Source organism: Orbicella faveolata, unplaced genomic scaffold (assembly GCF_042242905.1).
Source record: "Orbicella faveolata isolate gen_17 unplaced genomic scaffold, um_ofav_v1 contig_46, whole genome shotgun sequence".
Lineage (NCBI taxonomy): Eukaryota > Metazoa > Cnidaria > Anthozoa > Scleractinia > Merulinidae > Orbicella > Orbicella faveolata.
Genome location: NW_028301576.1, coordinates 8822601 through 8837703, shown reverse-complemented (window position 1 = coordinate 8837703; position 15103 = coordinate 8822601). Strand labels below are relative to the sequence as shown.

The window sequence follows — 15103 nt, the reverse complement described above, 5'->3', positions numbered from 1 at the left end:
AGAATTGAATCTGTTGACAAACGAAGTAGAGGTTACATGGAATCATGGAATTAATTTGGTAGTGAATGTAAGTGTAACAAAACAAAAATATAACAAGCTCCTCCTTTCCCCCCCGTTGTGTTATTGTGATACTGAAAACAAAGCAACGTGAACACTAATATAAATTTCAAGCCAAAAAAAAAAAAAATAGAAAAAAACTTCTGGAACAAATTTGTGGTGGAAGTGCTTTGCTGCTTGTATTATGTTTGAAGTTAATTTGCGGGAAGACGAAAACTTCTCTAGAATGTTGCTGAAAGTGGAAGACTGTATCTAGATTTTGAAAATTCCAGTTAACTAAAAGAGAATCAATACCTGGTGAACGGTGTAACGAAGTATAATGTGAACTACATAAATATAACAAACGCATTCCACCAGCTTTTCAATCTTAATTGTAATACTCAGATAGATCCAGCTGACCAACCACATCGCTTGAGATGCGAAAGACAAAAGATCGTGTAAATATTGCGGAGCTGAAAACAAAAGTCAAGGTTTAACCTCAGTAATATGCAAATAAACATCAGCAGCGTCAATGTAAATTAGCAACTCTATTTAATCCTTGAAGTTCATCAACTTCAGGCTGGCTAATACATCAACTGTGCAGAAGCTTCAAATCGTTCGGAGACCAGAGTGGATAGACAACATTGCAACCACTTTACTGAAAATCTAATCTGATCTTTTCAGAATTCAAGTAAGTGCTGTTCCACTGGATAGCTTATTGAATGATTTATAGGGGTATGGAATGGTAAAAAATGCGACACTCGCCGAGAGCCGGGCCACGACATCTAAATAGTTATTTTAAATGCATGACCTGTACTGTATATTCAGGGGAAAATATCATGGTTTGAGGTTTTCGAAGCTGATTCTGAGACCTTTTCTATCTTAGAAATTCCAGATTCAGAGATTGAGACGGTTTTCGCCGTCAGACTGTCAAAACTCGAAGAATAACCATTGCTTGCTGCCTAATCCCAGACATGGTCAATTGTAGACATTCCAAATACCGTCGGGAAAAATAACTGTCGCGCAGCGCTCGATCACGCAAAATTTTAGATACTTTTTTGTAGTCAGGTTTGCTATTAGTAGTATTTCTTTAATTATTCGGGTGTTTCCAAGTTGTGAAGAAATTTTCAAGGAAAATGTATACACTAATTTAAGAATAGATTCTCGACTCATCTGTATTTGTCAAATTTCCTTGATCTGAAAGCAAACAAATTTTAAAACCTGTCTAATTAATTCTTTATTATATTGGGTTTATGGAATTAAAATTGTTTGGATCAAATCGCAATAACGAAATATGAATCTCTAATTTTTTGAAGCCTGAGATAATTTTCAAGTTCCCTTGATTTATATCTGATAGTCGTTTTCCTGCAGAAAGTACCATTAAGTTTCCACTTGCCATTCATATGACTGCAAAGCCACACTCATAGTAATTGACTTAATCAGCGAGGGTTGGAAATACAATGAATTTTTCATTAATCTCATGGAATCGAAGGTGATTGCAAAGTGGGGAATTGTGCTGTTGCCGAGTTTTAGTCAGTGGCGAGTAACATCGCGTAATAAAATTTTGCCGAGTTTCCAACCTATTTTGAAAGAATGAAAGCGATCAACAATTGTAAGACATAACAATTTAATCTAGTTCCATACGTTTATTATTTTTTTGAAAGTCTGACTTAAAAGCTTGGCTTAATTTTATGGTCTACGATTTCATTTCGCGTCTGCAGTTGTCTTACAATAAAAACACTAAACGCGAGACTGCACAAAAACAACGGATTTATCCGCAAGCTTTCGGATTCTTGGCATATAACACCTATAATTTAATATCTTCCTTCGGGGAAAACAAAAATAGACAAACCTGTCGGTAAAATCTCGATGATAAAGTTGTGTATTTCCTGAGAGCGAGTAGTTTGACAATATAATAACAGCTCATTTTGTTTTTATTCGAAGCAGGAAGTTTTCCGGATTCCTATTAACAAGTATACTCCACAAAGCATTTTCTTCCAAACATACTGTCATACAGCTGATGTTTCTTTTAAAATATAATGAATTTTGTTATTGACTGCGTGGTTACTTAATTGTCTTCTATATTCTTTTTATTTTTCTTTTGTTCGAGAACTTTAGCGCAAACTGAGCTTTATTAACCTCGAGGACCTATATTTTGAATGGAAGTAATGTTTTCCACTTCTATGATATACCTTACTATGAAGTCTTTGTTTCATTTACCAACTGGAAATGTTGTGGAGAACTCAGTTTATAATGAAACACGTTTTTACGCCAGTGGCATTGATCTCCGTAGCTACCTACAATGTAAATTCACGGCATTCAGCCCGCCACGCTGGAGTTGGCACAATACTTTCGCCAAAAGTGAGAATATAGCAGGAAAGCAATTTTGGAACAAGAGATAGGAAGTCAAACTGAAGAGGACTTTACTTTAGCGCACCTTGTATGATTTTTCTTCTGGAAATTTTCCGTCGTCTTTTTAGTTACAGGACAACAAACTACGTGTTCGCACTTCAGACTGAATATTTTTTCTTTAATTTGCGAAAGACTAATAGACCTGGTCACGGTTTTAGAAGCCATCGCGAGGGGCTGGCAGCACACGCAAAAAATTTCAGTGCTTTTGTGGGAATCAGATGGCAAAGAAAATTCTTAAATATCGCATTATGAACAATTAATAAACTGCAAAGTTAGAATACTTGGCAAAGGATTGCACTGACCACATTTGAGGGGTTTAGCTGTGCTAGAAAGCGTCCCACCTCGTTTTTAATTTTCCATACATTTGTTCATGATTCTTTTCAACGAAGTGGCGCGAACTTGTAAGCTGCGGACAAGTTCCCGTCAAGGTAGGTTTCCAAAACCGTGATAAGGTGGGTGTCCAATGATCTTCAGACGGGTACAAGTTCTCGACAAGATGGCTTCATTAACCGTGATAATTATAAGGTCTATGTTTTGTCGACCAACGTATAACCGACTTAAAATACATCTTACAATATTCAATTAATATTAGTAATAAATCTGACTTTGAGGAGGGTTTATTAAGTTTAATCAAATTTATCTCTTTGCCAATTTTGCCAAGATTTCTTATTCTTGAGAGGTTGTTACTGTAGCTGTTAATTTAACAATTCTAGACTTCAAACACGTATTAACCATAATGTGACATTTATTGCAATGTATAGGTTAATTTCTTGACCCACCTTAAATTTTCAGACTCGGGAAGTCGTCCCATATGAACTTCAAGAAAGACTGTTCCGATATAACGTTTCTTTTGTAATTATCTGTAAATACCTTAAGGTGCCGAACTCGGTTTTTTTTTCTCGGGGGATTATCATGATCTCAATTTTCTTACGATATTTTCGTGCAAAGAAATCTACGTATTTCTAATATCTTCTTGCTGGGTTTCAGCATGAATTCAACAGAGGCCAGCACAACTCGTCAACCTCCCACAAGCAAGTTCAACCAAGATCCAGCCATGGAAACGTACCAGGTGATAATCTTGTTAGTTTGTTACTCCATCGTCAGTCTCGCCATTTTGACTTTGAACTATCTCATAGTGCGAGCCTTCTCTACAACAAAACCTCTCCTCCCTCGTCAGCGGCACTTCCTTGGTTACTTGGCCTGTGCCGACCTTGCAGTAGGACTGGTGTCAATTCCAACCTTCCTGTACAACATGAGTCGCTGGCCCAGCTATGGCTTTTATATTTACGAAGCGTCCGACTGCGCCTCTGGTCTCGGGTCAGCCTGCATTCTCGTGGGTCTATCCATACAAGGATTGTGCTCGACGTTTAGGCCCCCGACACGATACGCGGGCCATCCCAGAAGACGCAATTTCTTCCTGGTCATCGCGGGCTCGACTGTTATGGCTGGGTGCGCAGCAGCCGTAAACTTGGCATGCCTGTTGGATTATATTCCCTTCCTATTTTACTTTTACGTGGCAGCTGGCGTTATTAGTGTTTCTGTGCTTGTCGTGGTTGTCACGTGTATCGTTGTCATGGTTTCACAATTATGTGGCAAGGAGCGAGAGAGTGATCGGGATGAAGACAAGAAAGTCAGAAGGTCCATGATGAAGTCATGTACTGTTTACATTTTGACATGGGCCTTACCCTATTTATTTCTCACATATAATAAGTTCTGTGGATTTTGTATTCCTGTTTCTGCAATGTTTTTCTATATCATTAGAATTCTCTTGTATCTCAAGTCGTTTTTCATGCCAGTTTTTTACTTCTATAATATTTATTCCTTTCATAAAGCAGTGAAAAGAATTCTAACTCATGACTGCCTTGGAATACCAAGGAAATATTAATGGCAATAGAATTTGTAAAGTTAAATGCATAAATCATCGTTTACAGTAATGAATGCAAGGAAGCAAGACAAGTACAAAACGATTGATCAGCACTTTTATTGTTACACCGCACAAAAAAAAAAAATTAAAATGTAAAGCGGTCTTCTCGAAGAGCATCGTTGCCCAGTTTTACCAGAAGCTGGGTGGTTGACCTCTAGGTGGACCCAATAGGCCACTTTCGATATATTAAAATTCAGCTTGATAATGAGGATTAGAGGACACAAACAAAATAAATGGAGAAACATGGTCATTCAGTCTCCCTTGTTTGAGTCATCTAAACCTCACTGCCAAGCTGAATTTTAAATATATCGAAAACGGTGTATTTGTGCCTTGTGCATCGATGGGAAGATTGAGACTAAGTTTAATACATCATATCTCTGCGGCGTGATAAGGATCGCACAGCTGTAAAATAAGTCGTATTAGCATTGGCAATCAGATCTTATGAATGCGAGTGCAATTAAGGATAGACATCGCAAGTGACATTTTGAAAATTCTCCCAAACTTGCACGAACCTTTAGGCAAGAGAAATTTGAAAAAAATTTTAAATATAACGAGTAGTATAGATCCTTAACTGCTCCAGCTTTTATTATATTACTCATTTGTGATATGACCGAGAAAATTACGAACGCACCTGTATTAATTTACACCGCGGTGCAAATTAAAATAAATTGACCTCCTCTCAGCCAATCATACTGAAGTAATAAATTGTCTCAGTCAATTAGTCAAATATGTTATGCACTTACCCCTACTAACCACTGATAAGCTCTCGTATTTAAGAGTATTACAAACAGGGCAAATAGGTTACCTTTTGCTGAGCCGGCCTACTGGAGAACTTTGTCGAATTCTTAGTAGGGTTTATACCTTGCACGTTGGTTTACCGGGTGTATTTCGAGCTGGAAAGTCACATTGGAGTCAGGTACTGTTTACAACCAAATATTTATTTGCTCTAAGTTTTTTTTCTTATTATTTCTACTAGAAATGTGTGAGGCACATGTAGTTAGAAACATTAATATTTATGCAGTCAAACGTTAAAGGATATATATATGAAGCGTTTTTATTCGCGTTTTGAACAAAGCTGCTCATATCAAATGTATGCATGAGACACCATGATCCTTGTTAATATGGACCTCACTCAAAACACGACGGCAACGGCAACGAGAAGGTCACCAGACAAAAGGCTTAATGAGCAGAACAATGGATCAGCACGCTCATTAAGCACCTTTGTACATTTAACTGCTGTCTTTTGCAAAACAAGAACTTGAAATAACCAATTTCTCAGCATTTTGCAGAACGGCTTATCAGTTTCGTATTTCTACTTGTAATGCAGTCGAACCTCCTCGTAAGCGACCATGGTCCTTTTGCGGGAGGTGGTCGCTTATTGACCATTAGACCATATTGGGTCAAAATTTTACCTCATTAGTAAATGGTAACTGCAGAGACTTAATTGCCCATGTTTTAAATGTTTTATTCATGTCCAAAGTTAATTGAAAAAGAAAAAGTCCGGTACTTCCCATTTTGAAATTTTCGTTTCTTCAGGAATACGATAATGTGACAACACCTTATTATCCAATTTCCGCTCTATCATCCGTCGAGTGGTTGCTTACGGGAGGTTAACAACAAAAGACATTTTCCCGGAGGGAGGGGGGGGGGAATACTCCTATATATGGGCTATATAGGTATGTGCTGCGGGATAGGGTATGGTTTTTCAGGTTCTCGATCCTTAAATGTATGTTTTCGGTTCGACCTTGTTGAGCTGCGTCGTTGCTGTACTTTGCGACGGCGATTAGCTGCGGCAATATATATATATTAAATAGGGTAATTTGGGAAACTAGTCGCTGAGGAGAGGTGGTCGCTTACGTGAGGTGGTCGCAACCGGAGGTTTGACTGTATAAACACGCTTTTGTAAAGGTTGGTTTTTATTAGTGGATAAGCATAAGCGACTCATCAAGACGTTAATAATTTTCACCCTTTTATACCGACAGACACTCTATATCGATCTAGATAATTACGAAATTCTGAATTAACATATAAATACTATACGCTTTTTAATGTTTGGTTTTCACTGACTAGGGCGTTAAGCTTGAGTGACGTATATTATTAGCACCCTTTTTCGGGGAAATTTAGCAATAAAAGACGATATCACTATATGCTTATGCGCTAGTGAAAATCAGCCTTAATAAACAGGCGTCTTCCTCGGTGTCGTCTTCGTATATTCGTAAGGTCCCTAATTATTTTCACTTTCGACATCATGATTGTAATATTCACTCACAGTAGAATGAGCAGTTCATGTCGAGTGCATACTTTTACTCAAACTTGGAAAAAAAAAACTATTAAACGGCTATTATCAAAACTGCTATCCTTGCAGGGGTTAGCTCTTATTGCGTCATTTGTTTAATTTACGCTGGAGGGAGTTGCCAGACAAACGACTGCTTTTCATAGAGTACAGTTTGGATCACTTTCTGTGGGGTAGCATGAACAAGTTCCATTCTTTAGTATTTCACCACAAATGTTGCTTAGTAACGAAAACAGGTGTGTCTAATTTTCTTTACAAATTATTTTTAGCATATTAAAGTTGTCATTAGTGTCTGGAAGGAAAAAGCTGGATATTCAAGGTCACAGCTAAGCTAAAATGAAAAACTCGTTTTTGCCGCACCAATTTAGAAAACTGAGTTTGTAATCAGCATAAAGATCAAGCTGAAGCAGAAACAAGTTGGCTAGAGTTTGGCATGGTTTAACTAACTTGCATGTAGCGACCCGTTATAGTCTTCCACCTACTGAAGAGTTGAATTGGAGAGAACAGGCGTCACAAAAATAAACAACGTAATTTTCCCTCTTGCAGAGACATCCAAACTTATATGGCAGAAGACCTCTCTTTTGAAGTAATTCTATGGACGCTAGCTTTCGCTGTGGAATGCTTCGTGATCATTGTTGGAAATGCTGTCGCCATCGCTGTGTTTTGGAAACAAAGATCAAAACTCAAAAGAACTCGCTATCTTTTGATTAACCTCTCGGCTGCTGATTTCATGGTTGGTGTTTGTGCAATTGACGATATTGTGTGTCTTCCGCTAAACAGCCAAGGATACAACATCATCCAGAAAACAATTTTAGTTGACTCAAGTTTTGCCATGGCTTCGCTGATATTTCTGGTTCTCATTTCTTTAGAAAGACTCTTTGCAGTCCTTTCCCCCTTACGACAACGAGGGACGAAAACGTCAACGTACTTCTATTTTATTTCAGCAGGCTGGGTGTTGTCAGCAATGCTTTTCTTGATTATATACCCACTTTTTTTTCACTTCTCAATCAACCTTTCAGTACAGCCTGTGTTTTTATCGCTTTTACAAATAATAGGCTTGATAATTATTTGCGTTGCATATTCAGTAATATTCATCTATACTAAGAGAGAAGCTCCAGGGATGCAGCAGCGTCAACGTAGGCAAAGTAGGAGCCTTGCCAAAACTCTTTTCATCGTTACCAGCTTGTCAGTGATGACTTGGTTTCCACATGCAGTTATCAATGCTTACCGCTACATAGGGTCCTACATCCTGAATGGCACCAAGAAGGGAGATTTGTATCGTACCGGACAGATTTTTCGCTTGGCTAACTCGTTTATAAATCCGATAGTTTACTGCTTCCGAATTCCCGAGTATAGAGGTTTACTGACGAAAGCTTCCTTTAGGAAACGAGAGAATCGAATTTTCGCACTAAGAAATGTCAACGCCATCGCTGCTTCTCCTAACATGCTTCATTAACATCAGAAACGTTTGCCGAAGTTACAACATCGATAGAACACGTGTTTATGATCGTTTACTTTATAGGACTCAAGACCTTCCTTTTTACTAAATTTATTAAATTTATTAGTATTATCATTATTATTGTCGTCGTCGTCGTCCTCGTTGTTGTCGTTGTTATTATTATTAATGTGTCTGCGGGAGTATGATTTCATTTCATCGGGGGCAAACGGGGCCTATTTATCTAAATTAAAGAAAGGACGGAAGGAAGCAAACGAGCAATTAAAGAATTTAATAATTTAGTAATTTAGTGATTAAATAAGGAATGAATGAAGGAAGGAACGAAGGAAGGAAGGAAGGCAGGCAGGTAGGCAGTAAGGAAGGAAAGAAGGAAGGAAGGGAGGAAGGAAGGAAGGAAGGAAGGAAGGAAGGAAGGAAGGAAAGAAGGAAGGGAGGGAGGAAGGAAGGAAGGAAGGAAGGAAGGAAGGAAGGAAGGGAGGGAGGGAGGGAGGAAGGAAGGAAGGCAGGCACGCAGTTAAAAAGTACTAATAAAATGCTTCAACATGACTATTATAAAATGTTTAAAATGTGAAACAAACGGATGTTAAGAATATTCTGGAACATTTTATACTAGAACTGTGTTCGGGATTGGGGATGATTATGTTGACGCCCATTCGCTAGTCTTGATGTTGAATACCCATAATTATTGTATCTCATGACTGTACATTTCTTTTGATCATTAGCCCTACTTCACTAGTTCGACTCGTTGTACTTGCTTGTAGGTGTTAGTTAATATAATTTTATTCTTTCTTTTTTATTGTGACTTAATGTATTATTATTTATTACAATGCATGCCTAGATTAGACTATGCTATACGCGGGTAAGTTGTGACTTTTAATTTGTAATGGGAATAAATAAAACTGTATAAAAACTGCCTAATGACGGTTGACATGAAACTTTGAATTTGCTACACTGATGTAAGTAGTCGACGTCGTAAATGAAGCACAACAAAAGCGCAAATAAACTCTCGAGAGTGCGCAGTACGGACTTAAAATCATTATTAATAGCTATTGGCTTTCCCCGAGCAGGACTGAGAAGCAGTTGGTCACCCCAGAGTCACTTCAAAAAAAGAAAGAACATGACAGTCACGGAGCTCTCCGAGCTACCAGGAAAAACGATATCGGTGTTACAGTACCAGAGGTTCGTTGTTGTCTCCGTTCTCAAACGACAGCTCCACGTAGTCGATCATTGTTCCGTTCCGTTCCGTAGATTAGTAAAGTTTAAGTTTTTATTAAGGAATCATATCTTGTGTAACAGTGGTCTCCCAGAACAGCTGCCCCTACACGACAAAAGTATACAAATTAAGTTATTCGGAGGTAGACTTAAAGCAGGTAACTTATTTATTATTAAACAGAAGCATTGTTTACAAAGAGAAGATGAATATTCAGCTTACATTTATGAGCAAAATTAATTTTCTACCAAAACCCAATGCAACTGCAATTACATCGGTTTGGTATTAAAAGAGTCGAATTCATACTCAATTAACTTCTTCTGGACAAATTAAAGAACAGATTTTTATACTCGCGGTTCAAATAGAAATATCCTTTACACTCTCTATATATTATAAGACAGCCATGTTGAAGTTACATAAGCAGCTGTGTTTGGAAAATGCTTAAACCGAATGGAAATAATCTCGTTATCAATATAGGTAATCGTAAGAATGCAAGTGCAATTAAGGATTAACACTATAAGTGAAATTTCAAAATTCTCTCAAAATTGCACTACCCTTAGGCAAGTGCAATTTTAAAGAATTTTCAAGTATCACGAATCGCAAGTAGATTTTTAATTGCAATTGCTCGAGCTTTCATACGCACGATAACTCATTTATTACATGACCAAGAAAATTACGAATGCTCGCGCTTTAATTTCCACAGCAGTGCAAATTAAAAATTAAAGATACATCACGGGCTGGCTCACTGACAATCACAATGAAGCAATTTTCTCAGTCGTTAATTAAAAACCCTTAGAATCCACCATTGGTGCCGGTTTGTGTTCATTTAACACACTATAGTGCAATTTCCTCAATGAGATGAGAAAATTAACGCTTATGACTCTGGCCACTTCGGTGAAAACGTAGATGTACAAATCAACTATTTTGCAGTGGTGAGCGGCTGATAAGGCTAGTTAATGCTGTTAATGAGTCACAAGAGGTGAGCATTTCTGGCGGATTTCCTAGCGGTTTTCTTCAGGATTTAGCATTCACCTGAGGAGAAAAAAATGGCAGAGAGCTTTACGAACACAGAGTTAATTCTCTGGATGACTGTCTTCTCTCTTGAAAGCTTAGCAATAATTGTGGGAAATACCATCAGCATCGTTGTTTTTTGGAAACAAAGATCAACGCTGAAGCGAACTAGCTATCTTTTGATAAACCTCTCCGTCGCTGATCTGATGGTTGGTGTTGGTGTCATTAATGATATTGTGTGTCTCCCGATAAGAAATAACGTGTGTCAGATATCTGAAAAGACAAATTTAGTAGACGCAACTTGTGGCATTGCATCACTGTCGTTTTTAGTTCTCATTGCTTTAGAAAGGCTTTATGCCATCGTAAGTCCTTTACGCCACCGCACCACGAAAACATCAACCTACTTCTACTTCATTGGAGCAACCTGGATTGTTTCAGCAATGCTTATCATAACAACATATTCCATTTTTTCTTACCTTTCACTTGACCATATACTTCAACCTGTGGTTATATCGACCTTTACAGCTTCTTGCTTGATAATTATTTCCGTTGCCTACCTAACAATATTCATTTATTCCACAAAAGACGATCCGAGATTAGCGATAAATCGTCGGCAACAAAACAAGAAACTGGCAAAAACTCTTTTTATTGTCACATTGTTGTCAGTGATGACTTGGATTCCGCATGGAGTAACTAATGTTCTTCGCACCATGACAGGAAAAAAGGAAGGAGATGCGTATTTGGCAGGACAGATTTGTCGGTTGGCGAACTCTTTGGTAAATCCAATAATATACAGTTATCGAATGCCTGAGTTCCGGAAGACATTGAGAAATATCTTTGCTTGTAAAGGGAAAATTCGAGAAAGACAATCGCAGTTAAGTCAGCTAGAAAATACCAGCTGGGTTGAAGCTCCTCCCGTCTTGTTGTCGTTTAGCCGATTGGAAGTCAGCGACCTCAGTCCGTCATGATCAACGACTGGAGGTAAAAATACCACTGGGGAACATTACTAGTAAGCAGTTAATTCGAACAATAATTGCTCATTTCCGTGCTGCCTTTGGCAATTTGTGAAAACGAGTCATTGTGCAAAACCATTCAAGTGAAAATGAGTTTCAAATGCACGTTCATTGTCGTGAGAGAAATTCATTTTTCATCTGACGCTTTGCACGAGAACTTTATTAAGAACAGAGGCTAAAGGCTTCTTATACAGAGCTCTCTCGTGAAACTTGCCTCAAGCGCAAATATGGTAACAGTAGTGCAGCAGTGCCAAGGGTGGAAGCAGTTCCGAGGCGGCAAAAAACATAAAGTGTAAAGGTATAGGTCATCAGTGGCATGCATCCTTGTAACTGTCTATTAACCAAATTAAAAAAAAAAAAAAAAAAAAAAAACCGGTGGAATGTGTCAGGTGGAATGAACGATTGTTTCGCCACAGGGGGCCCATACAAGCGGCGTGTCTGTTGGTATGTTCGAAATATAAAGAAATGTATGGGAATATTAAAGAATCTTAACCATCGTAAACTGATATCAAGTAATGTCCATGTTAAAGCTCGAAATAACGTGTGGTAACAGTCAACGCAAAACCCACCAAATCGCTCAAATTCGCCATTTTGAGCCGCAGAAATGACAATACACAACAACTGATGTAGATTTACGTTTATTTTGAGCTTTAACATGGACATTATTCGACATCAGTTTACGATATTAAGACTCTTTAATATTCCCATACATTTCTTTATACTTCGAACATACAAAGAGGCACGCCGCTTGTTTGGGCTACCTGTGGTTTCGCAGTCTTGCATTGGAAGTTACGTAGCAATAAAGGATTACATTAGCCAGGAAACTCACCCAAATGCCTCATAATTTCTGTTAGGGCGGGTGCCTAATCAAGCCAAGCACCCACCATGAAGAAAGGACATTTTAAAATACTTAGGCAAATTTGACATGTTTAACTCTTGTTAAGAATTTAAAATCGAGGAATCCGAAAAGGTACCGAGGCTAGAAACCTCACCGAGGTTTCTCCAACCATTTAAGGCGTTTCTTGATTCTGCTCTTTGAGTGAGTGACAGAATATCCCCACATAATCTGTATTTTATTAAGGTCCGTTCTTAAAAGCACATCATTTACATCTTCTGAAGAAGTTTACAGAATTTTAATCGAAACGTCCCATGGTTTTTAATTTTTCTTATTAGCCCGTGGCACCATTTTCTTTTTCTTAGTCTCAGTTCAATACCACTGATCATGCCTGACTAAACTATGGTATTTTGGAGAAATTAATTAATGGCCTCAATTTCCGAGGTAGAGTGCATTTCAGTTTCAACTATTATTTTTCTTTAACGAACCTGTTCTCTTGTTTGAGTAGCCTATGAACCTACCATTTCTTTAATTCCTGCTTTCAAACTATCTTTAATCGATGGCAGTAGAAAGCAGTAAATAACCGGATTGACCAATGACTGTACAGCAAACAGGAGCATTACTCCTCTGATGGCTGTAACCTGTAGCTGGTAGCAATTTTTGCAGACCCGAGCAATGGACACATACAATATCGAAATGCCCCACGTGATTAAGAAGGCCCCTCCAACAAATAAGAGGGTCACAGCCAGGGCTTTATCCTGTTTTGCTGAGGCAGCAAGTCTGTGTTGTCTTCTTCGTCGAACTGTTATCCAGATGCACACGTAACATGTAATTGTAGTGAAAATTATCCCAGCGATGACGACTGGTGATAAAAGGGGAGCAAAGTTTTCGATCTGCCAAAATCCATTCCATTGTAACGTTGCAGCTGCCGTCACCAGAGTTGACAGAATCCAAATTTTGTTGCTGCAAATATACGTCTAGTCGTGCGTAATTGTAACCATGATCTCTAGTCAAAAATGGCACATTGCTCCCCTGAGCTGTCAGAGAGTGATCTAAATAAGACAACAAATTTGTGATCGAATAAAATAGCATTTATTGAACTCGGTTATCGCAAAATATCGTCATTTGTCAGTGTCTCGCAGATCAATTATTTGCCTCGGCCTTCATTTTCGGCAAATAATTGATCTGCTTTCCAGCAAATCACGATATATTTGTAAATCATTTGTACTCATGGTTACAAAAAACGTACATTTTATAGACAGAAAAGAATAAATAAATACACGAATAAGTTTTCAGTTCATGCATTTGTTATCCTTTAAGTCTAGTTTTGTTTATTAATTAATCAAACGAATTGTATTTAGTAAGTAGAATAACTTTAGGTTATTTTTTTAATTTTTTTAATTTTTTTTTTATGTCAACTCTAATCAAATATACTGTTATTGTATTGCAAGTTACCTTTCGGTTCAGCTAGCTTGTCTTCATTTACTAGCTGTCTTGATCCTGATGTAGAGCAGCATCTGATACCATTGCCAGTACCATGTTGTTTCCACGTGTATCTTAGTCGATTAGCGATCGAGATTAAAAGCAACAGGAAGTTCCCTGTGTGGCGAATAGTTAACCCACTAATTATACTCAAGTCTTTAGTGAAGCACTGGCCATTTCAGTTTCTGTTGTCGTTTGTCTTTTCCTGGATACCTTCTTGACTCACGAGTCCCCGAATCTCGTACTGACCTTACTCTCAAGCTAGCTCTAAACGCGCGCAGTGCCGAGGAATAAATAATTGGGTTGATCAGCGATTGAAGGGTTTATACGAGCTGCGACGGTAAATCTGAGAACTGTCGGAGATTGCTTGTAACAATGTTTGCATGCATATCTCCATTTGATAATACATAGATAAAACGCGAGAATAGCCCAGCCAAAGACGAAAAACCTGTTACCATAAGCAGAGTAACTGCTAAGGTACTATCCCGCCTGACTGCAGCAATTCCCAGTTGACGTCGCTTTCTCCCTCGAAATGATATCTACAAACAACTATCGTGAAGGTCGCTCATGTGATCACCATTGACGTTAAAAGGCAATGAAATAAAGGTTCGTCTATCGCCAGAATTGTTGTTTAAGCAGCCGATAAAATCCAAATAACGACAAGGGCTATTTTGTAGACTTTGTCCATACCTTGGTGTCGTATATTGGCCAGATAACTGCGTGCATTCGTTCCAAGGCAATGACAACAAGAGTAATAAGAGAGCCTGATTTCGAAAAAGTAGTCAAAATATGGCCCGTTAAGTAAGGTATAAAGGAGTTTTAAGTATGTAGACCAACAAAAATGGTAAGAAAGCTCCAAACAAAAGGTCTGCGACAACAAAATTGATAACCATCACGTGCTTTCGAGTTCTGAGTGACCTGGTCTTGATGAAGATACACAATGCCAAGGCGTTTAAGACAATGACCTTAATCCCCAACCCAGCATAGACTATACTTCAAGAAATAAAATCAGATTCTGTTTGTTCTTTGTTTATGGTATTACAATTCTTCATTGATGTTTCAGATTTCTGTCCGCTGTAACGTAGGAAAAAGCAAAGTCTATCACTTGAAATGAAATGAAATCTACCACGCAACTATAAGTAACAATTCTTCCAAGAAAAATGCCAATCAAAATTGAAACGCATTTAGACCAAACAAATCGGCGTCATAAATCACAATGATGATAGTTGCAAAAGTAACTAGAAAAGGAAACAAAAATGAATGTCAATGACTGATATCGCCAAACGTACTGATCAAAAATGTTCCTTTATGTTTTTCCCCTTCGTCCCATCTACACATAAACCAGTGCTTCATATCCTGAAGATTGTTTGCTGGGCCCCAACATGATATCAGAACAAACCATTGTTGAAATTAAATTGCTATGAACAAAGG

General features: G+C 38.1%; 3 protein-coding genes and 1 pseudogene across 3 annotated transcripts; 3 read left to right on the top strand and 1 right to left on the bottom strand.

Moving 5' to 3' along the window:
• Positions 1-612: 612 nt before the first annotated feature.
• On the top strand, positions 613-4463 carry LOC149098254 (uncharacterized). Its single transcript, XM_089277975.1, has 2 exons — positions 613-727; positions 3436-4463. Exon 2 carries the CDS (start codon positions 3437-3439, stop codon positions 4331-4333), a length of 897 nt encoding a protein of 298 aa, XP_089134101.1. The 5' UTR covers positions 613-727; position 3436; the 3' UTR covers positions 4334-4463.
• Positions 4464-7227: 2764 nt separating this feature from the next.
• On the top strand, positions 7228-8529 carry LOC149098253 (galanin receptor 2a-like). The gene has a single exon (XM_089278561.1). The coding sequence runs from the start codon at positions 7228-7230 to the stop codon at positions 8119-8121; it is 894 nt and encodes a 297-aa protein (XP_089134687.1). The 3' UTR covers positions 8122-8529.
• Positions 8530-10136: 1607 nt separating this feature from the next.
• On the top strand, positions 10137-11727 carry LOC110056197 (adenosine receptor A3-like). The gene has a single exon (XM_020762647.2). It carries the CDS (start codon positions 10378-10380, stop codon positions 11308-11310), a length of 933 nt encoding a protein of 310 aa, XP_020618306.2. The 5' UTR covers positions 10137-10377; the 3' UTR covers positions 11311-11727.
• A 781-nt stretch (positions 11728-12508) lies between these two features.
• On the bottom strand, positions 12509-14724 carry LOC149098252 (uncharacterized; annotated as a pseudogene).
• Between the last annotated feature and the right edge of the window lie 379 nt (positions 14725-15103).

Coding starts and splice junctions, on each gene's coding strand:
- LOC149098254 (XM_089277975.1), top strand. CDS start 3,437: ATGAATTCAACAGAGGCCAGCACAACTCGTCAACCTCCCACAAGCAAG.
- LOC149098253 (XM_089278561.1), top strand. CDS start 7,228: ATGGCAGAAGACCTCTCTTTTGAAGTAATTCTATGGACGCTAGCTTTC.
- LOC110056197 (XM_020762647.2), top strand. CDS start 10,378: ATGGCAGAGAGCTTTACGAACACAGAGTTAATTCTCTGGATGACTGTC.